General features: G+C 35.8%; 3 protein-coding genes across 3 annotated transcripts; all 3 read right to left on the bottom strand.

The window, feature by feature from the left end:
• Window positions 1-277: 277 nt before the first annotated feature.
• On the bottom strand, window positions 278-3,226 carry LOC133286712 ((+)-neomenthol dehydrogenase-like). The gene is made up of 6 exons (XM_061484169.1): window positions 3,207-3,226; window positions 2,716-2,962; window positions 1,985-2,059; window positions 1,151-1,327; window positions 766-975; window positions 278-457 (listed from the first exon to the last, which is right to left on the bottom strand). The coding sequence occupies exons 1-6, from the start codon at window positions 3,224-3,226 to the stop codon at window positions 278-280; spliced, it is 909 nt and encodes a 302-aa protein (XP_061340153.1).
• A 10,210-nt stretch (window positions 3,227-13,436) lies between these two features.
• On the bottom strand, window positions 13,437-15,655 carry LOC133286737 (uncharacterized). Its single transcript, XM_061484187.1, has 2 exons — window positions 13,613-15,655; window positions 13,437-13,493 (listed from the first exon to the last, which is right to left on the bottom strand). The coding sequence occupies exons 1-2, from the start codon at window positions 15,653-15,655 to the stop codon at window positions 13,437-13,439; spliced, it is 2,100 nt and encodes a 699-aa protein (XP_061340171.1).
• Window positions 15,656-15,909: 254 nt separating this feature from the next.
• On the bottom strand, window positions 15,910-18,386 carry LOC133286735 ((+)-neomenthol dehydrogenase-like). The gene is made up of 3 exons (XM_061484186.1): window positions 18,275-18,386; window positions 16,584-16,802; window positions 15,910-16,226 (listed from the first exon to the last, which is right to left on the bottom strand). Exons 1-3 carry the CDS (start codon window positions 18,384-18,386, stop codon window positions 15,910-15,912), a joined length of 648 nt encoding a protein of 215 aa, XP_061340170.1.
• Between the last annotated feature and the right edge of the window lie 5,448 nt (window positions 18,387-23,834).

Here is a 23,834-nt window from a genome sequence, read left to right as displayed (position 1 = left end):
AATCTTGAAATTTCATTCTACAAGAAAAATTATAATTCCACATATTGACTCTAACTGTAATCTTAATAGTTGAGAGACATTAAATATTTACTAAGATTTGCACTGACATACAACATGATACACTCTGCTTAAAATAGGCTCAACAACCAGAATTATCATGTAATATATCACGTTATTATATGGAGAATACATGATGTCACAAAAAAGTCAATGATAATTAATGTAGAATATTAATTGACAAGCAAAAGCTATGCAGTTTGTAAAATTGTATTACAAATCAAAAGGAAGAAACTTCACTCCGGTAATAGAAGAGTCCAGATGGAGCACCATTTGGAAGCAGTGCTAGCCTCACAGGACTAGCAGCACCTTCTTCAACTGTTAAGAAGCCAGTATTGGCTGTTATATCTGTTTTGACATAACCAGGGCAAACACTATTGATGCACACAGAAGGGAAATTCTATTAGAGTAGCATTAATTTGTTAGGATCCTGATTGTAACTATCACGGTTTGTTACCTTGTATATTAAAATAGATTAGCTTGATTTATGCTTTCTGTTCCTTAGTTTTAGCTGATTTCCTGATGTAAATAGATTAGCTTGATTTATGCTTTCTGTTCCTTAAGTTTAGCTGATTTCCTGATGTAAATAGATTAGCTTGATTTATGCTTTCTGTTCCTTAGGTTTAGCTGATTTCCTGATCAATTGTAAATCTTGGTCTATATAATAGACCCAATTTAATATATCATCAAGCTGCGAATGACAGCAACTTCTGTTAAATTCTTTGCAAGAATTCTTGTATAGGAATTCATAGCGGCCTTAGAGATAATATAGGCACCTAGAGTCTTAGGCCACCCTTTGTTTTCTAATGAAGCTTCTTGGAAATCTTTGACAAAATTCCTCAACACATGATCCACTCCCTCTTCTGTAAGGTTATCAGCATCACTGAAGATTCCTTTAGCCCAGCCATTTGGTACACTCTGAATTTTACAAGAACAAGCAATAAGACCTCATGCAAATTAAAGGAGACAAGAGACAATGATTAACTAACAAGGTATCTATATGAAACATTTTTTTATAGATGCAGGGAAAGAAGCTGAAAATTTTGCTTCAATATCATGTAGAAGGCCAAAACCTTAAGAATTTATTGCCTACCTCTAACTGCCCCAAGGTGGATGACACATTTATAATTCTTGGTGAATCAGACAACTGGAGGAGGGGAAGAAGGGATTCAACAGTTATTTTGGCACCATAATAATTTATTTGCAAGCATTCTTCAGCTAACTCATATGTTTGAGTCATTGCCTTTGCCCTGTCATCTTCGGATAATGCCTGCAAAGTAAGGACAACTCAATACTCAAACCCATTACAGAAGTTTTTCAAAGGACAAATATCCCCCACACAAAAATAAAACAATTACAAACTTTATAACAACCAGAAGTTTCCACCAAAGGGAAAAAAGAGAGACAAATCCCCGTGCACAAATCTCTCCAACTTACAAGGGTAGAAATAGGGTCGATTATATGCAATCTTATCCTTGCATTTTTGACAAAAAGAATGTTTCTCAGACTTGAACCTATGATCTTCCAATCACAAGAAGCAACCTTATCGCTGCTCCAAGAGGTTTCCTCAACAGTTCAGAATTTAATATGGCACCCAGACTTCACACATACTATGCCATTAAATGTGCAAAAGAAAGAACCAATTTCAAAATTCAGAAGAGTTATTAGTCAAGCAGGATAGTTAAGTTTAGGTTGAGATATAAAACATAGTCGCACTGCCAAAAACCTTCAATCATTTTTTTTTAGTATACAAAAGACCTTCAATCATTATTTGTGACAACTTTCATCCTGCTCATGTAAGGTTTTTCTATCATTAGAATTTAAAGATGAGATGGACAAGAAAAGTAGTAAATTGAGGCCCCTTTTGTACAGGGTGCACCAAGTTTCAAGCTTTCCTCATCTATTGACTAGATGCCAGAATACTTACCCCACGATTCATGATAGCTAAAGTGAATAAATCAGTGTCTTTAATTACAACTCCATTAACCCCTGCATTGTTCACCTGCATTGTACAAACATCAAAGTTTAAAGTCATGAGTTTTTCCTTCAAAGCTATCAAGAAAATTTATCATAACTCAAATAACTAGAAATTAAAAAAAAAAAAAGGAAAAAGAAATCTATCAAGGAGCATAAAATGATGAGGTCTTGGTCAAGATAATTACTTACTTAACTAATGATCCTAACTCTCACCCATCTTATACTCTTGAAATGATAAACTTTTCTATCAGGGCAGATTAGTGCTTTCATCATCATCATCAAGTTGGTTTCCTAAGTTTGCCACCGGTGTTAAATAATTTCTATTCAATGAAATACCCTTACCAGCACCAAACTATACCACAAAAAGCTAAACCTCACCAGCATTAGAACATGGGGGCTTTCCCTGTCTCATGCACATTCAATACTAAGCAAATAAAAAATTCCCGTTTTCCTTAACATTGAATATTGATTAAACAAGCACAGAAGAACATAGTGTGGATATGAAACCGTAGAGGAGACAAGTGACCATAGTTAGATAACTCCAAGAAGTATTGTAAGACTAATCAAATAATGGCTAACAACGAGAATTATGCATGTAGAATCACACAAGTCACAAACTTTAATTTACAAAAAGATTAAATAAAAAAAATAAAATAGAGGGGTATCAAATATCCATGTTACCAGAATATCAAGTTTTCCAAATTCAGATTTGATAAAATCTGCAAGAGAAGCTACACTTTGAGCATCAGCCACATCTAACAGATGAAAAACTACAAAGTCAGATAGACCTGAGTCTTTGAGTTTTTCAAATGCTTCAAGACCCCTTTTCTCATCTCTAGCTGTAAGCACCACCTTGATCCCAGCTGAAGCTAACTGTCTAACTATCTCTAATCCAATTCCTTTATTTGCACCAGTCACAACTGCATACCTGACAAACCCTCCACCCCAAAGGTTAGAAAAAAGGAGTGAGAAAGGATCTATTTATCTCAAGTTGGATGAGATAATTACCTCATTCAACAGAGACAAAATAGTGAGGACCACTATTTTAAAAAAGAAAAAGAAAAAAATAAAATAAATCTCACTATTTTGTGTCTGTTACATGAAATAATTATCTCACGTCGATAAACCAAAAAAGCAAGGACAGCTTGGAAGGATAAGTGCAATTCTGTTACCTTTGTGTAGCTTCTCCCATCTTCAGGTTTGAAATTTTGAAGTTTGAATTGTGATGTTAATAATGAGAACAAGAACAAGGATATGCATATTGGAGGTGTTTGTAAGTGTGTTCATGTGTTTTAAGTGGCATGTATGTATAGGAGATAAGGTTGAGTTGTTAGACATGAGAGTAGGTGGCTTCTAGCTATAACGGTCAGGGGGAATGTAGTTAAGGTGGTCAAAGTATTTTTAAGCAGCCTAGGAATATATTAATAATGCATGTTTACAGATTCATTTAAATTAAGTTCAACTGAACTGTTTTCGAGTTTAAGGGTAGACTAGATCTATTTTCCTTCGAGGGTGTAGAATATTAATATAACGGTGATTTGATGAAGTGTATGAACTTAGGCTCACCAATGGAGTTATTGTTAGGGGAGATATCACGAGTCACGACATGGTTTGGGTCCAGAAAGAATACTAAGAATGAAGGGAAATGTGTGTGGAACAGTGGCTCTTGTACCAAGGAATATAATAAGTAAAAGATGTCTTTTAAATGGAAAAAGAGAGGTATTTATAGAGATGAAAATCTTATTTATCCGTCGCCGTTTTTGCCTTTATGGGAGGCAGCTCACACTTAATTATATGAGCAGCGTATAAATGGGAAAAGAGATCATATACGGTGACTGAGCAATTATCTCACTTTAACAATACATAGATTTAAGGGTAATATTTTTCTCCTTTTACATGACACAAGCAATCTTTCTACACAAACATAAAAGTGAGCCCATCAATTCTTTTACTTTTCTTTTATTTTAAAAATAGTGGACCCCACAATCTCTTGTCTCTGTGACATGACCTAAGAACTTTCCTACAACGTAATATTAGTTTTTCCTTATATTTAAACTCTGAATTGGACCTTAATGGTTAACCAAACCCATGGGCTGGTCCATAACACCAAATATATATATATTTATATAGGCAAAAAAAATTAATTTATTATTTTTTAATAAAAAATTACGAATAAGTAATTGTTTTGAAATTAATTATGAAAATATAGCAGTGAAATACGCTCATAGGGGCGTGACCGGTTGGAAAGAGACATGCCCTATCTGGGCATGACCGAGGAGAGAGACACGCCCCATTTGAGCGTGTTTCACCAGGTGCTGTCACGTGGCACAAAAGTCAACAGTTTGACTGTAAAACTTTAGAAGTCTATAACTTTTGACTCGGGTATCCGAATTAGGTAAAAAAAATTTTGATTCCACATAAATTTTCGAGATCTACGTAATGACACCTCATTTGGTATATTTTGTCTCTCACAAAAAAAAATTGAATTTACAATAATGATACCATAAGAACGTTTAAACTCAAATTAATAAGCAGAAAATCACTCTTATTATTAGAAACATTCATAATAAAGATCCTTATGATTATGGTAAGTTATGATAAGGTTAATTATGTATGTTATTGAGATATATATTAAAAATTTGAATGAAGAATTTTATGAAATTTATAATTGTATTCGATTAACATCTGTCGGTGACAGAATATCGAATAATTTATATTAAAAAGTTAAGTGAGTTCTTTTCGTTTTATTTTGATTTTTAAGTTTTTGTTCATGATTATAAATATGTTAGATTATTTTTAGTAATAATTATAAGGTAACAAAGTCATGTCATTTTTAATAATTATGGTATCATTGTTGTAAATTTAAATTTTTTTGTGAGAGACAAAATATGCCAAATGAGATGTCATTACGTAGATCTCGAAAAGTTATGTGGAATCAAAAAAAAAAACCTAATTCGGATACCCGAATCAAAAGTTATGGACTTCCAAAGTTTTACGGTCAAATTATTGACTTTTGTGACACGTGACAGCACCTGGTGAAACACGCTCAGATGGGGCGTGTCTCTCTCCAACTTGGTCACGCCCCATGTGGGCGTGACTCACGCTTAGGTCACGCCCCACATGGGCGTGTTTCTCTTTATTTGAACACGCCTCATGTGGACGTGTTTGACTGCTATATTTTCGTAATTAATTTCAAAACGACTGCATTTTCGTAATTTTTTATTAAAAAGGCAAAAAAATTAATTTTTTTGCCTATATATATATATATATTATTTTTGAGACAGGATTATTTGACATCTCATAAGTCACTGATATTGTTTGTAAATATGTGATATCGTTGATCTGCCTTGATCTAACAGCACTCAAATGTGGTGCCAAACTTTTTATTTAACACTGGTATTAAAAAATCCTACCCCCTATGTGAGACATGGTCATTTGACACCTCTTCTAAGAGTAATTGATCTTACTTTGATCTAACGATTCTAATTTATAAACATGTGACACAGTGAATCTGCCTTAATCTAACAACATTCAAATGTGGCGTCAAATGATTATATATATATATATATATATAACAACTCCGTCGAACTTTTTATATTTGTCATTTATAGTTTCTTTTTGTTTGTAGTTGTTGTTGTATTTGATTTTATCATATTCGAAATTAGTTTGTAGAGGGGAAATATATTTAGACTGCGTGAACTTTAGTCCATTTGTCACCACAGACTTAAAATTTCTTAATTTAATCCTTTTGACTATGACATTTATACAACAAATGGTTGTTAAAGAAAGATTATCATGACTTGATCTCGGCCTCCATATGTAATACGTTCTTTATTTTAATAGTTTATTTTTTTATTTTTTTTTATTTTATATTTTATCTATTCATTATGTTTAAAAAAAATTAAAAGCTAATATTTAAAACAAATAAAAAAAGAAAATATTAAAAATGGAGCACATGGTCTTGTCCATCCAAAGTGCAACATATAACTTCTAGATGCTCCTTTGAAACCTAACGGAGAGAATTGAGGAAGCACAAAAAATCATTAAAAATAATGTACAATCAACTCAGGAGGCAATAATTTCAAAGTTGAGTTAGATAACTGAGAGAGAAAGCGGGGAAAAAAATAATGAATTATAAAAATAAACTGTCCGTGAAATCTGTAATATATTAGCGTGTATGAAATATGTGATATGTTTGTTTATGAGACCAAAATTACTCAATTCCAAAACTTTGAAAATTGCCTTGAAAAAATCAGCAGTACTGTATAGTTCCAATTTAAAAAAGGTCTCTTCAAGGTTACTTTCCAGCCGAGCTGGAGGGAAACTAGTGGACAATTCATACGTCCGAAACACCAAATCCAAGTCTTCAATTCAACACTGTCTTCTAGAAAATCTCCTTCATCATCACTTGAGGATCTTCCAAATCCATGCTTCAAGAAAATTATAGTTAAAAATGTCAAACATGACGTAATATAAGGCTCTTTCATGTGCTTTCATGGACAAAATGTTGTGGTGGTGCACGTTACGATGCTCAAGTCAATAAATAAATATGATAAATAATATAAAAAAGAAAAATGTCTACATATGAAAGTGAAGATCTTCTATATGAGTTTCGGATTTAAGATTTATATTTGGGCCAAGTTAATATTTAAATTGTATCATGGATCCACTACACAGCTCAAAATATAAGGAACTATGAGAAATTCAAAATCAAGAACAACCAAGGAAAATAAGGCTACCAATGAACAATAAGAACGACAACAACCCATAAGAGAAGCACCCATAAAAGAGGGGGCAAAAGCACCTTAAATGGGAAAGCCAACACCACGTAGAAGAAAGAAAATTAAGGTCCCCAATGCTTTTAGACAATGTTATTAAAATCGGTTCGGTTATTGATCCGGTCGAGGTAATGGGTCACTGGTTCAATCGCATTACTCGATAATTATATACAATTTTATAATTTATATTATAAAATTATAAACATACTCAAATATCTAAAAAAAATGATAAAATTTCAAATATTTTAATATAAAAAATAATAAATCACATATTATTATCCAATAAAAGATCAAACAAAAATATAATGATCGTGATATGGGGCTTTAGGTTTAGAAAATGACATCTCTAACTATAAATTAATTCAAAATTTTCTGCAAAGTACATAATTGAGATAATATTAGTGTTGTAGGTACATAACTTATGTAAGTCAATAAGCAAAAAAATATTCAAATATGTCTAATATGATTATTATTTTTTAAAATTTTGGATTTTTTTTTTTGGGACCGGGCCAGGTCACCGGTTAACCGACCGGGTCGCTGATTTTTATGAAAATCGATCGGGTCGGATCGAGTCTCACCGGTTCTGATGCATGGCCAGTCCGTTGCTTCAATCGGACCAGTTATATGATCGGTTTACCGGTTCCCGGGTCGACCGGGCCGGGTCGGTCCGATTTTAGTAACACTGCTTTTAGAGACAATTTTTAAATTTTTATTTTGTTGCACCACAATGAACGTGTTTAATCAATTTTACTTTTGAATTTTCAAACTTAATTTGTTCAAGAGAAGTTAGGCTAGACCACACATGATTGAATTTACTTCAATAACAATTTGAGTGGATTTGCTTCAAGATGGATGTCGACGCCGGATGATCTGCGAGATGGTTATGCTAATACTGGATAGCTATATTTGGCTGGGACAAATGGGGAGAGGTACCTGCAAGAGAATACACTTTGACACTCAAGTCAATATTTGATCAATAAACTTAAGTTAAGATGGATATGATGATCATACCTTGGTTTCAAGCCTTCATTATATAGCAGTTGGATGTCGTGCTTATGCCGCCATAATATGATGACACTTAATATCATTGGTGGACTGAGGTGTCTTCTGCTGCCTATTCGTGTGTTGGATGCCTATTTCTAGGCTATATCTATTAAACATAGCTGAAATCATGTACTTGTCTCTTAGCCATTGGTTGTTAAGGTGGTTGTGGAGTTATAAGTTGTTGTTGCCATAACTATGTCTAGTGAATGACTTGCATGTGGGTTGAATGTGTTTCCTTCCTCTTTTAAGTCTTGATAATTTGGACTCTTAGGCCACACATGAATTGGACCAAATATACTGCATGGAATAGGTTCAGATCAATGACCACTAAACCCAGGCTTGCCAACAAATACACTCTGTGTCTTAGTCGAATGTAAGTGAAATTGATTTTTAAATCCGATTTGGACCTTAAATATGCAAGATAGTAGGCCTAAACGAGCCTAAAAGACCATTGCTTAACAAAGAAAAGAACGTTTCCATCGCACTTAACTTGAGCATCTCGCAACCTTCTGACACACACAACCAGCAGCTCAGACAAGAGGACATAACAAGATCAGTTGCTCAGGACGACTTTACCATTACATGAACCAATGACTAAATGATAGGCCCCCTGCATGTTGCGACATCTACAAGGAAGCTTAGCCCGACTATAGGCATCTCGCCCACAACATAACCTATGAAAGCTACCATTCTCCACCAATAGAAATGAATATCGACATACATTGCGGTGTAAGTAAGGCACCCCTCCATTATAAATACAGAAGCATTAAGCCTAGGTAAGATCATATATCCATCAGTACTAAAATACCTTGAATAGCGAACTAACTTGAACACCAGAGTGCCTTGTAGGTACCGTCCTCAATCTCCTCAAATTGCCCAAACACTTCTTCATCAGCTCAACCATCTTGTTGACCATCTTGCCAACCATCTAGTCATCTCGCGAAGAACATCTCTACCAAGACCTTCATCCACGGTACCAGGTTCAACCGTGTGTGATCCAGCCCAATAATTTTTGGACTAATCATTTAATTAAATCAATTTCATTATTTAATAAACTTTTTTTTTTGGTGAGGCGTTATTTAATAATTTAAACAAGGTGGAAGAGACGGAACTATTATTTCCTAATTGTTTTTTCATTTTTTTTTGAACCTCTTTTAATTGCAATTTACTATATTAGCATATGAATAAACAAATGCACTTAGGAGATTTAATTATCCTAAAATGTATTAGGCTAAAGCAGAAGGTCCATCTTTAAAATTGTCTAGAAAATGACTTAGGGTTTGTTTGAATTATGTTTCAAAAAATAGTTTTTTTATTTTCAGAACAAAAAATATATATTTGATAAGGTCTGTTTTGTAAAAAAATATTTTGAAAATTATAACTCTTTTTTTTGTTTTTAGAATCAAATTTATAGAACATGTTTGAGTTATTTTTGTTTTATATTTTGACCTTTAAATTTTAAAACAAAAACACAAAAAACACATATTTCATTAACTATTCTGCAAAATAATTTTAAGAATAAAAAAAATACAATCAAACAGACCTTTAATCTTGATGACGCAAAAACTAATTCAAAACTACTTTAGCTTTTATCACAAAAGGAAAAATATATATAATTAAGATTCAAACAAAAATATTTGAGTACAATTTAAAAATCAAAATTAAAGAGCTAAATGAAAATGAGAACAGAGAATTGAAAATGTCAGTAAAATTAAAGTTTAATTTTAATACTCGTCCAAAGTAAAAAAAATTACATTACTATTTAATTTTAATCTTATGTGGAAAATTTGATTATGTTAATAACTAACTATATGAGGTGTCAAACTCATTAAGTATTGTATTATCACTTCATTTAGATGTAAATGTAAAACTTTTTTACACTCACAATTAGGGGTGTAAATGGGTCAGGCTAGCCCAGCCTACACCCCGACCTATATTGAGCCTGTTCTAGCCCAGCCTTTCAGAAAAGTAGAGTAGGCTTAGGTTTATAAAAAAAACTTTTTTAACAAATAGGTCATAGGCCAATTTTGTCAAGCTCGGCCTAAAGCCTTGTAGGCTGGCCTATTTAATTTATTAAAATAAAATAATAAAATAATATTTATTTTATGTGTCAAAGTACCACTACCAACCCTAATTTTTATGTGCACCGCCGCTTCTCACTCTCGGCTTCGTCTTTTCTCTTAGAACCCATGTGCTTGTAGCCGGCCATTTTCGACAGTCACCTCTGCTTAGAGACTTTATTTCAGCACCCAATAATTATATTTTTCTTATTTTCCTCATTTCTTTGACTTTATTCCTCTATGATATGCAGTCTAGAGCTGGAGTATTATGTTGACTCTTTCTTGTTTGTCATTTTTTTCTTATGAGAAGTACCAGTACATGCATGAATGGAACTTTCTTTGCTCTATACAATTAATTTCTTTGCTTAGTATCTACAGTGGGAGACCTACAAAGCCTGTAGGCCATGTCAGGCTTTCTTATTTTTAAAAATATGCTGGACTTGGCCTACAAATAAAGCCTTTAATAGGCCAGTAGGCCAGATAAGCTCATTTTTTTTTACGTAGGCTTGGGCCAGGAAAGACAAAGTCTGGTCTAGCCCAGCCCATTTACACCCCTACTCACAATGAATCAAACCGTAATCTTACCACAGATTGACTCTAACCGTAATCGTAATAGTTGAGAGACATTAGCTGAAATACAACATGATATACTGTGCTTAAAATAGACTCAAAATAAACAGAATTATCATGTAATATATCACGTTATTACATGGAGAATACATTGTAAGAAAAAAATCAATAATAATTAATGTAAAGTCATAAATAACAAAAAAATATATATATTTCACACTTAAATATCCCAACAATCTCCCAACATTGGTGGCATGCTCCCCCCTCTTCGGGGTACTGGAGGCCAAGTATTCAACCCACCTCCTAACCAAATATCAGGCTAGTCCAAGTCCAACCTGACTTTGAAACCCATGTGAGGCGGGTCCAAGAGAAGTCCGTAGCGGGAAACCACCATCAATGCGCTAAATGCGCTAAGCTAGTCCAACCGTAGCAAGTCGGTGCACATTATATCTCAACCCAAAATCTTAATGATACAGAGATACTCTCTGTAACTGAATAACAGAACCAGATTTTTATTAACAATTGATCAATGCCTTTTCTTTACACATGTTGTTCTATTTAAAAGACACATCTAAGGTGCCATGCGGATTGACACGTATACTTCCTATGTACATATGAATGTTATACCAACTAATACAATGGATCTCTTATGGCCCACAGCCCAATAGACACTTCTACTGTTTAACAAAATCAACAGCCCATGTAGGAGCACCCTTAACTCTACGTCCCCTGCCTTCCTGTGTGATACTGTTTGTATCATCAGTCCCCCCTCGGAAAGCCACCTTGTCCTCAAGGTGAGGATAAGTATGATGTAACTCATCTGCATTCTCCCAAGATGCATCTTCAGGTACGGTAGAAGACCATTGCACGAGCTTTTTCAGCACAGGTTTCCCTCCAAGTGTGTGAACTCTGGATGCTAAAATGGCTACTGGAACCTGGATTGGTCTGTTATCAATGCTGGTTGTTGGAAAGGACGCACAAGAAGGATTCGATGAACCATGAAACAGTTTTAAAACTGAAATATGGAATACAGGATGGATTAAGCTTCCTTCAGGCAACTTGACCTTATAAGCCATTGGGCTAATGACCTGTTCAATTGTATAAGGGCTAAAAAATCGTTTAGCTAATTTGTGGTTAGATATGCGTTCAACAGAAACCTGCCGATATGGTTGCAACTTAATCAATACTCGATCACCAACTTGGAAAAAACGCTCTTGGCGGTGACGATCAGCCTGAGTCTTCATTCTCAATTGTGCTCTCTGCAAGTGAACTTTAAGCAAATTCAAAACTTCATCTCGTTGCTGTAACATCATGTCAACAGCTTCCACACGAACAGTATCTTTATGGTATGGAGGAATGAGAGTTGGAAGCTTGCCATAAACTGCTTGAAAAGGAGACATCTGAATTGCTGAATGCACTGATGTATTATAGTGCAACTCAGCCCAACACAACCATTGTGACCATTTAGTATTCTCCTCAAAACAAAAAGCCCTTAAGTATTGCTCCAAGGACCTATTGGTTACTTCAGACTGCCCATCCGTTTGGGGATGGTAAGAAGAGCTGGCCAGGAGTTTAGTTCCACTCAACTTAAACAAATGTTGCCAAAATTTACTCATAAAGATTGGATCTCTATCAGAGATCAATGATCTAGGAAATCCATGGTGCTTAACAACCATATTACAGAACAAAGTGGCGACAGTAGCTGCTGTATGTGATGTGGCCAATGGCCCAAAATGAGCATATTTCGATAATCTATCAACTACTACCAATATAGTAGTGTATCCATTAGATTTGGGCAAAGCAGTAATGAAATCAAGGGTTAAATCATCAAAGATAGCATCTGGTATTTTTAAAGGTTGTAATAAACCCAAGGGAACCTGAGTGGAGCTTTTGATCTGTTGACAAATGGAACATTCTTTAACAAACAATTTGACATCATGTCTCATGTTTTTCCACATGAAGGAAGTTGATAAACGAAGGAAAGTCCTCTGAACACCAGCATGGCCACCCATGGGTGTACAATGTGCTTCTGTCAATAATAATTGCTTCAAGGTGGATGTAGACCACAACAAGCATCTGTGCTCGTGAAACAGTATGCCATCTCTCCGAACTATAGCAGGATCAGGATGTGATCCATCCTCAATTGCTTTGTGAATTGCCATCAACTCAGTGTCAGTTTGATTTTCTTCCTTAATCTTCAACCATACATCCAAGGAAGGCTCAGAATGCATACCACAACACTGCATTGTCACCTCATCTGTAAACTGTCTAGAAAGGGCATCAACAACTATATTGGAAGATCCTGACTTGTATTCAATGCTAAAATTGTACCCCATCAATTTGTATGCATATTTTTGTTGTTCAGGTGTTTGAATTGTTTGTTTCAACAATTCTCTCAAACTTTGGTGATCAGTTTTGATGATAAAGTGAGAACCGAGAAGGTAATGGCGCCATTTTTTTATTGCTTCAGTTATAGCATATAGCTCCCTAACATAAGCAGATGTTACAACCAACCTTGGTCCCAATCGTTTGCTGAAATAAGATACAGGTTGATTCTTCTGGAGTAATACAGCACCAACACCCACACTGGAAGCATCAGACTCAACTACAAAGGAAGAAGTAAAATCTGGCAATTGGAGGACTGGAGTGCTAGACATGGCAACTTTCAAAGCTTGAAAAGCCTGAGTAGCATCCGAAGTCCATTCCCATTTATCTTTCTTCAACAAATCAGTGAGTGGTTGAGCAACAGAAGCATACCTTTGCACAAACCTTCTGAAATAACCTGTCAGCCCAAGGAAAGCTCTGAGTTGCTTGAGGGATGTGGGAGTTGGCCATTCAAGCATAGCCTCAATTTTTCTAGGATCAGCTTTAACTCCCATTGCTGTCACCACATGTCCCAATCTCACTTGCTCCAAATTCACACTTACTCAATTTGACAAAAAATAAGTTGTCAAGTAAGCAACTCAATGTTGTAGCTAAATGAGTTATGTGATCTGTCATGGAGGAGCTGTAAATTAAGACATCATCAAAGAAAACAACTATGAATTTACGCAAAAATGGTCTAAAAATGTGATTCATGGTTGCTTGGAAGGTGGCTGAGGCATTGGTCAAGCCAAATGGCATAACCTTGAACTCATAGTGACCTTCATGAGTTCTAAAGGCTGTCTTGTGAACATCATCTTGCTTCATGAGTATTTGGTGATAGCCTGAACGTAGGTCCAACTTGCTAAACAGCTTGGCATTATGCAATTCATCTAGAAGCTCATCTATAGTAGGTATAGGAAAAGCATCTTTGATTGTTAAAGCATTTAAGGCTCTATAGTCTATGCACATGCGCCAAGTGCTATCATGTTTTCTAACTAACAGTACTGGAGATGAAAAAGCACTATGGCTTTGTTGAATCCACCCAGATTTTAAAAGTTCAGTTACTTGCCTTTCAATTTCCTCTTTTTGATGATGTGGATATCTATAAGGTCTAACCTTAACAGCTTGGGATTCATCAACCAGTGGAATAGCATGTGTCAAGTCTCTACACGGAGGTAATGCTTTAGGTAACTCAAACACTTTCTGGTATTGCAGCAAGACAGGCCATAAGGCTGTTGGAATTTTGTCTTGGATGTGTAAAAGTGCAGGGTCAATTGCAGACTGCTCGACCTGTTGTTCCTGAACTGCTAATGCATGACATTGTGAATCCTCTCCATACACCACTTGTTGATGCTGCTGTGGAATAATGCCTCTCAATAAGATCAGCTTATTGTTCCAAGTAAATTCCATGGAAAGTTCACCATAATTGTGGGTGACTCTTCCCAATGTTACAAGCCACTGCATGCCTAATACTATGTTGAGAGTGCACAAATCCAGAACATACAAATCAGTGACAATTGTATGACCTTGGATGACCATTTTCACTTGTAGGCATTTCTTGTCACAAATTAGAAACTCACCATTTCCCATGAAGACTCTCATTCTATTGGTTTTAACCATAGGTAATTGCAACTCCTCAACCAAACTTCTCTGAATGAAGTTATGGGAACTACCTGAGTCCACCAAGATTTTTACCTTCCCCTTACCCAATTCTGCCAACAACACCAAGGATTTGGCATCTGCTCTCCCGGACAAAGAATGCAAGGCTGCATCCAGGGAAGTATCTTTTGTCCCCTCCTTTTGCCAGATAATTTCTTCCTCAGATTCTCCATCTGACTCTTCACAGTCAACAATCATGACTAACATCTGAGATTTACATCTATGTGTCTTAGACCACTTTTCATCACAAACATAACACAGTCCCAATTCTCTCTTTTTGGCCAAGGCATCCGATGACATTTTCTTAACAGGTAAACTGGAACTTGAAGCTGAGACCGAAGGTGAAGGATTAGAATGTACCTTATCAGATGTAACTTTAATATTAGAACGAGGAACAAACTTCTTTGGTTGGTTCTGGAAGGAAGAACGCAACTCACAATGATGGCTATCATAAGCTACAGCAAGTTGCATAGCTTGGTGTAAGGAAGTAGGCCATCTAAGTTGAACTGCACCTTGTAATTCAGAATGTAAACCTGCTACGAAGAAAGTCATCAACAATTCATCCTTTATATTGGTGACTTGATTCATCAACTTTTGGAATTCTGCCATATAATCAGATAATGAACCCGATTGCATGAGCTTGGCTAAAACTCCTCGAACATCTTTATAGGTAGAAGGACCAAAACGCTCCTTAATTGCACGAACAAATTGTTCCCACAACTGAATAGTCCCACTACTGAACAACCACTGGAACCAGTCAGCTGCTACTCCTTCCATCCTCAATCCTACCAATTCCATCTTCAGCTGTTCTGGAACCTGTTGAATCTTGAAGAACAATTCCGTTTTGAAAATCCATATGTGTGGGTCTTTCCCATCAAACTTAGGTATTTCTGGTTTGATAAACTTGAGCACGGAACGTGGATCCTCATTGTTGGTAGTGTGATTATGAACAATACGTTGTGCTGGTGAACCCAAATTATGACTGTGATTATCAGAACTTGTACCTTGTGACGATAGAACCGAATCACGAAGCGTGTTCTGCATGTCCTGGAAACGAGTCTCCATTGTTGCAAACAGTTGCTCCATTCTCTTGTTGTTCTGCTCGCGATACTGCGTAAATTCCTCAGCAAGTTCTTGAAGCTTCATGATTGTTATGGGTTAGGAATCTTGACTCCACAAGAATGAAAGCACCAATGATACAGAGATACTCTCTGTAACTGAATAACAGAACCAAATTTTTATTAACAATTGATCAATGCCTTTTCCTTACACATGTTGTTCTATTTAAAAGACACATCTAAGGTGCCATGCGGATTGACACGTATACTTCCTATGTACATATGAATGTTATACCAACTAATACAATGGATCTCTTATGGCCCACAGCCCAATAGACACTTCTACTGTTTAACAAAATCAATAGCCCATGTAGGAGCACCCTTAACTCTACGTCCTCTGCCTTCTTGTGTGATACTGTTTGTATCACTTAAAGTATTGGATTCATGCATCCTCCTACTTATATACACTTCACTTAACCCATTAGCAAGAGAAACTTCACTCCGGTAATAGAAAAGTCCAGATGGAGCACCATTGGGAAGTAGTGCTAGCCTCACAAGACTAGCAGCACCTTCTTCAACTGTTAAGAAGCCAGTATTTGCTGTTATATCTGTCTTGACACAACCAGGGCAAGCACTATTGATGCACATAGTAGGGTGTTGAGATATATAGTCTCACATTGGTTGAAGAGCAACTAATGTGGAGTTTATAAGGCCTTGAGCACTCCCACCCTTAGAGCTAACTTTTGGGGTGGTGTATCTCAAGGTTCTTTACATGGTATCAGAGCCTCGCCGCCTCTCACTTTCTCTTGTGGCGTTTCTTAGCACAGGTAGGCTGGGCCTATTGCATAATCCATGCTTCAAGCCAAGAGGACTCTTGCGTGAGGGGGCATGTTGAGATATATAGTCCCATATTGGTTGAAGAACAACTAATGTGGAGTTTATAAGGCCTTGAGCACTCTCACCCTTAGAGCTAGCTTTTGGGGTGATGTATCCCAAGGTTCTTTACATAGAGAAATTCTTAGCAAGAATTCTTGTAGAGGAATTCATAGCAGCTTTAGAGATAATATAGGCACCTAGGGTCTTAGGCCACCCTTTGTTTTCTAATGAAGCTGCTTGGAAATCATCGAGAAACTTCCTCAACACTCCCTCTTCTGTAAGGTTATCAGCATAACTGCAGATTACTTTAGCCCAGCCATTTGGTACACTCTGAATTTGACATGAACAAGCAATAAGACCTTATGCAAATTAAAGGAAACAAGAGAAAATAATAAACTAACACAGTATCTATATGAATTTTTTTTTATACATGCAGGGAAAGAAGCTGAAAATTTTGCTTCAATATCATATAGAAGGCCAATTACAACTTTTATTAACTATCATACGGGTTTTGGATTAGTGATGGAGATCCATTTCTTATACAACGAGGCTTATTTCCTACTACCAAAAATTAATAAATAGCATTTGCTTTTCGTAATTGAGTATATTATTTTGTCCATTTTTTAACTTGTTGGAAAAGACGATGCAAATATATCTATATATCTATATTATAAAGTATAAGACCCTCAAGGATAGATGATGGAACATGTCACTATTTCTGTTCAAATCCAAGAAACATATGGATGGCAATATGACTCTAATTATCAACTATTCACTAGAGATGAATCAAGATTTAGTCAGTAATATAAGCAAAATTTCACTCCAGTAATCTACCTAAACACTATAGTTTTTTTCAAGTTTTTAATCTTCCTTTACTCTATTTAAGTCAGATTTTATGGAAAAACCTTAAGAATCTATTGCAGGTATTATCAGAAGATGACATGGCAAAGGCAATGACTCAAACATACGAATTAGCTGAAAAATGCTTGCAAATAAATTATTATGGTGCTAAAATAACTGTTGAATCCCTTCTTCCACTCCTCCAGTTGTCTGATTCACCAAGAATTGTAAATGTGTCAATACTCAAACCCATTACAGAAGTTTTTCATAGCCCTATAAATATCCCCTGCCCAAAAATAAAACAATTACAAACTTTCTAACAACCAGAGTTTCCACAACAGTTTTGAATTTAATATGGCACCCAGAGTTCACAAATACTATGCCATTTACAATGCAAAAGGAAAGAAACAATTCAAAAATTCTAAAGAGTTGAAAGATAAGCACCATAGTTAAGTTTAGGTTGACATATAAAACATGGCTTTTTGACCACTGTAGCCCTTTATTAATAATTATTTACCAAATTGCCCTCGGTTAGAAACTATTACGAAAAATTAACCCTCCAAACAAACATAACACCAATCTGCCCCTGTTTGACCGTTGACCACGAAGCATACCCGGGTACCCCACTCCATACCCGGGTATGGTTGATTTTTTTAAAATATACCCGGGTAAGGAGTGGGGTACCCGGGTATGCTTCGTGGTCAACGGTCAAACAGGGGCAGATTGGTGTTATGTTTGTTTGGAGGGTTAATTTTTCGTAATAGTTTCTAACCGAGGGCAATTTGGTAAATAATTATTAATAAAGGGCTACAGTGGTCAAAAAGCCTATAAAACATAGTTGCACTGCCAAAGACCTCCAATCATTAATTATGAAAACTTTCACCCTCTCGTTGTAAGGTTTTTCTATAATTAGAATTTAAGATAAGATGGACAAAAAAAAGTAGCAAACTTTTCTCATCTATTTACTAGATGCCAGAACAAGCCTAGATACTTACTTCACGATTCATGACCGCTAAAGTGAATAAATCATTGTCTTTAATTACAACTCCACTAATCCCTGCATTGTTAACCTGCAATGTACAAACATCAAAATGAGAAGTCATGATATTCCCTTCAAAGCTATCAAGAAAATTTTCTTAACTCATATATATATATATATGTATGTATATATATAAAGGGATAAATAAATCTCATTGTTGGTGTTTCAAGGCTGCTGTTGATGTCCTATTTTTTAGGAGTTAATTAGTTGTTTTTCAAATTGATTAGTCTTTTGTTTAGGAGTTTGTTTACTGCATTTTACTGTTATTGCTTTGTTAGTTTGTTGCTGATCTTGTGGACCAACAAAATCAGCTGGTTAGTAGCAACCGCATGAGCTCAGTTTTGTATTTAAAAACAAGTTCATTAGTCAGAATAAAATAAGTTGTTGCACAATATTGTTTCTGATGTTTGTTTTTCTCATAAAAGATCAACATTGGTATCAAGAGCCTTCTTGATCTTAAGGGGCTGTGAGTGACTTGAGAAATTAATGGAGGGAGGATCAAGTGGTTTTTCAGCAATGGCTCCACCAATATTCGATGGAGAAAATTATCAAGCATGGGCAGTGAGAATGCAAGCCTATCTAGAGGGTTGCGATTTTTGGGAAGCTGTAGAACAAGATTATGAAGTTGCTCCCCTTCCTGATAATCCAACCATCAATCAGATCAAGTTTCATAAGGAGAGGATAACAAGAAAAGCAAAGGCAAAATCTTGTTTATATGATGATGTCTCACCTGCCATTTTCAGCAGAATTATGGCTTGTGAATCAGCTCAAGCTATTTGGGACCTCCTCAAAGATGAGTATAAAGGAGATGAGAGGATTAGAAGCATGAAGGGGCTGAATCTAATCACATAATTTGAGAGATTGCAGATGAAAGAGTCTGAAACAATTAAGGAGTATTCTGATAAGTTGGTAAATATTGCAAATCAGGCAAGAGCTCTAGGCACTGACATCTCTGATAATAGGCTAGTGCAAAAGGTTCTTGTCTCCTTGCCCGAAAGGTTTGAAGCAACCATTGCATCTTTGGAGAATACCAAGGATTTGTCTCAAATCAAGTTGGCAGAATTGCTAAGTGCTCTGCAAGCACAAGAGCAAAGAAGGTTAATGAGGCTTGAAGGAAGTACAGAAGGAGCTTTGCAAGCTAAAGAACAGCATAATGTAAGATGGAAGAAAGGAGATGACAGTAGTGGTTCAGAAGCTGCTGCAGGAGAGAACAATGCAATCAACTCTAAGAACAATTGGGGCGGGCATTCCTCATGTAAGCATTGTGGAAAGCAGAATCACCCACACTTCAGATGTTGGAAGAGGCCAGATGTGAAGTGCAGAAAGTGTCATAGGCTTGGACACATTGAAAGGTTCTGCAAAGAAAAAGGAGATCAGCAGCAAGGTGAGGCACATGTTGCAGACCAGCATGAGGCAGATCAATTATTTGCTGCCTCTTGTTTCTCCTCTAGTGCTCCATGTGATAATTGGCTTGTTGATAGTGGTTGCACAAATCACATGACAAGTGATGAAAAGCTATTTAGAGACCTTGACAAGTCATTGCAGTCAAGAGTGAGAATTGGAAATGGAGAGTATCTAGAAGTGAAAGGTAAAGGGACTGTAGCAATAGAGAGCTATGCTGAAACTAAGCTGGTTTCTGGTGTGATGTACGTGCCTGATATTGATCAGAATTTGCTGAGTGTGGGGAAGTTGGTAGAAAAGGGATTTAAAGTGATATTTGAAGAAGGGAAGTGTTTGATCTTTGACTCAAATGGTCAGGAGCTGTTCAGAATAAAGATGCAACAAAAGAGTTTTTCTCTAAATCCCCTTGAGAAGGAGCAAGCGGCATTCAAGTGTCAGGCTAGTGATTCAGAAATATGGCACAAAAGGTTGGGGCATTTTCATTACAAAGGCTTACTATTCATGCAGAAGAATGAAATGGCAACTGGGTTACCAATCCTGGAGGAGCAGATCACAAGGTGCAAAGCTTGTTTTTTGGGCAAACAGACAAGACTTCCTTTCAAAGAATCCACCTGGAGAGCTACAAAGAAGCTACAACTAATTCATACAGATCTTTGTGATCCTCACGTGACTCCTTCACTAAATGGCAGCAGGTATTTTCTTATCTTCGTTGATGATTATACTAGAATGTGCTGGATTTATTTTATGAAGCAAAAGTCAGAAGTTGCTGAGATATTTATGAAGTTTAAGAGATGGGTTGAGACTCAAAGTGGCTGCAAAATTCAAGTCATCAGATCTGATAACGGAACAGAATACACTTCACAAAGGTTTAACACTTTCTGTGAGGAAGCTGGAATTGAGCATCAACTTACTGTTCCTTATTCTCCACAGCAAAATGGAGTTAGTGAAAGAAAGAATAGAACCATTATGGAAATGACTAGGTGTCTGCTGCATGAGAAGAATCTACCAAAAGAATTTTGGGCAGAAGCAGTAAACACAGCTGTTTTTTTGTTAAATAGACTGTCTACAAGGGTACTGGAAAAGAAGACACCTTTCGAAGCTTGGTTTGGTTTCAAGCCATTTCTAAAAAATTTGAAAGTCTTTGGTTGTCTGTGTTTTTCTCACATTCCACAGGTCAAGAGAGACAAGCTGGGAGAAAAAGCCGAACCTGGAATTTTCATTGGCTATAGTCTGGTGTCAAAAGCCTACAAGATCTATCAACCACAAACAAAGAAGGTGATCAATAGCAGGGATGTTCAGTTCCTAGAAGATGAGCAGTGGGACTGGACAGATGAGCCAAGAGCAAAGCATAAAGAGGTCTCACTGGATTATGATGAGCTAGTAGATGATGATCCAATTAGAGGTACCAGATCTCTGACTGATATATATCAGAGGTGTAGTGTGGCTGTTTTGGAACCTTCAAGTTATGAGGAAGCTAAAAGTGATCAGAGGTGGATGAATGCTATGAAGGAAGAGTTGGCTATGATAGAAAAAAATCAGACATGGGAGCTAACAGAAAGACCTGAGGACAGGAAAGTGATTGGAGTAAAATGGGTTTTCAGGACCAAACTCAATCCTGATGGCTCAGTGAATAAGCATAAAGCCAGGTTAGTGGTGAAGGGATATGCACAGGTTTGGGGAGTTGATTTCTCAGAAACCTTTCCTCCGGTTGCAAGACTAGATACAATTAGAATGATTCTTGCCTTGGCAGCTCAACAAGGATGGAAAGTGTATCAGTTAGATGTGAAAGCAGCACTTGATCCAGGAGGAGAATGTTGGTGTTTCAAGGCTGCTGTTGATGTCCTATTTTTTAGGAGTTAATTAGTTGTTTTTTAAATTGATTAGTCTTTTGTTTAGGAGTTTGTTTACTGCATTTTACTGTTATTGCTTTGTTAGTTTGTTGCTGATTTTGTGGACCAACAAAATCAGCTGGTTAGTAGCAACCGCATGAGCTCAGTTTTGTATTTAAAAACAAGTTCATTAGTCAGAATAAAATAAGTTGTTGCACAATATTGTTTCTGATGTTTGTTTTTCTCATAAAAGATCAACACTTATATTGTAGGAATAGTCATCTCTCATGTTAGTGAGAGCTTGATTTCCGTGTTAATATTTTCTTTCATTTTCCTTTTTTATTTAAACTAGTGGGCCCACTTGATTGTGTGTGTAGGAGAAAAGCTCCTCTCATGTTGCATGAGAAAATGCAACCCCATATATAAAAGGAAAAAAAAATCTATCAAGTTATTAAATGGCAACTGAAGTTTGCTCGGTACAAAATGCAGTAGAATACAAGAAGGAGCATAACCTGATACATAATAAAGACATTTTATACCAAATAAAGAAAAGTAAAATATAAATATGCAGAACATTCTTAACATGCACAATTGCATTTCACTGACAACCTTCAATGCTCACAAACATTCATTTACTGAAAAAAATGAAAACAAACAAAAACAAAAATAGACGGCATCAAATTTCCATGTTACCACAATATCAAGTTTTCCAAATATTGATTTAACAAAATCTGCAAGAGAAGCTACACTTTTAGCATCAGCCACGTCTAGCTAGTTGATGAAAACAGTTTTGCCAAAGCTTGAAGACCCCTTTTCTCATCTCTAGCTGTAAGCACCACCTAGATCCTAGCTAAAGCTAGCTGTAAACCCCACATCCCAAAAGGTTAAAAAAAGAAGAAGCAATGCGATAGGAAAAGAGATTTGGAGAATGTAATATTTAACAAAGGGATTGAAAGTTTGGAGTTTTAAACTAAGAAGCACTGACAACTTGGAAGGATAAGTGCTATTCTTATTCTACCTTTCCCTAGCTTTTCCCATTCTTCAGTTTTGAAGTTTGATGTTAGAATTGTGATGTTAATTAGGAGAACAATAACAAGGATATCTGGATATGCATGCATGTTCTATATATGCATGAGACACCGATCATGCAATTGTTTGTCAGCTTTTTATGTTTCTCATTTGTACGTCTCTCTGGTTGCTGTTGTATTTGATTTTATCATATTTAAAATTATTTTGTAGAGTAAAAATATATTTAGACTCCTTAAACTTTAGTCCATTTGTCACCGTGCAGTTTAAAATTCCAATGTAATCCTTTTGACTATTACATTTATACAAACAAATGGTTGGTAAAGAAAAATTGTATGGCATAATCTAAGGGCCCCATATGTTTTTTCATCCTAATAGTTTAATTTTTTATAATTTTAAAACTAATAAAAAATTAAAATAATAAAATCAGAGCATATGATCTTCTCCATCATCCGCAAAGTGCAGCTTGGAACGTGCTAGCTGCTCCTTTGAAACCTAAGGAAGAGAATTGATAAAACACCAATAATCATGCACGAAATTCTCATTGCTGTTTATACATGTACAAATAAAATTTATGTAGATTGCCAAAAATTTTAAATTTGAGTTAGATAACTCAGAGAGAAAGGGAAAACTAATCAATTATAAAAGCAAACTGTCCGGATGAAATCTGTAATATATTATAGTTTATGTTGACTTATTAATTTAAAATATAAATATTTTATTAAAATAATATCATGAAATGCGTGGAGAGAATGAGTCTGTTCAAGAAAGGTGCGTGACTTGTGCATGGATGAATGTGCATTTGCCACATAAGGCGCAATGTAATGCATTACCTTCACGTGCGACTTGAACGAACACACTCTCATGTGCAACTTGTCGTGTCCATCATATGACAGATGTATATTTATCTATGCACATCTTCTATACGCGACTCAAACGCACACACCTTCATTCGTGTCTCATATAGCAATATTTTGGTAAAATATTTGAAATTTTGAATCAATCCGATAAAAAATCTCTTTTATGTTACTATGGTCAAAAGCCTGAAATATGTGACATTAATTTATCAGACTAACACTACTCAGTTCCAAAAGCTCCCACCACCTCAATTTAAATTTTTGTTTCCTTAGGAATCTAAGCTAGATAGTTACAATTTGAAAATGAAAGTGGTGCAGGGAGATATAGAGATCAAAAAAGGTGGCAATTGGAAGCATATATTGGCCAAAACATATTTACTTAATTTACACACACAAAAT

Source organism: Gastrolobium bilobum, unplaced genomic scaffold (assembly GCF_033153095.1).
Source record: "Gastrolobium bilobum isolate Gb01-03AN ecotype WA unplaced genomic scaffold, APGP_CSIRO_Gbil_v1 utg16848, whole genome shotgun sequence".
NCBI classification, from domain to species: domain Eukaryota; kingdom Viridiplantae; phylum Streptophyta; class Magnoliopsida; order Fabales; family Fabaceae; genus Gastrolobium; species Gastrolobium bilobum.
This window is presented reverse-complemented; position numbering and strand designations above follow the sequence as displayed.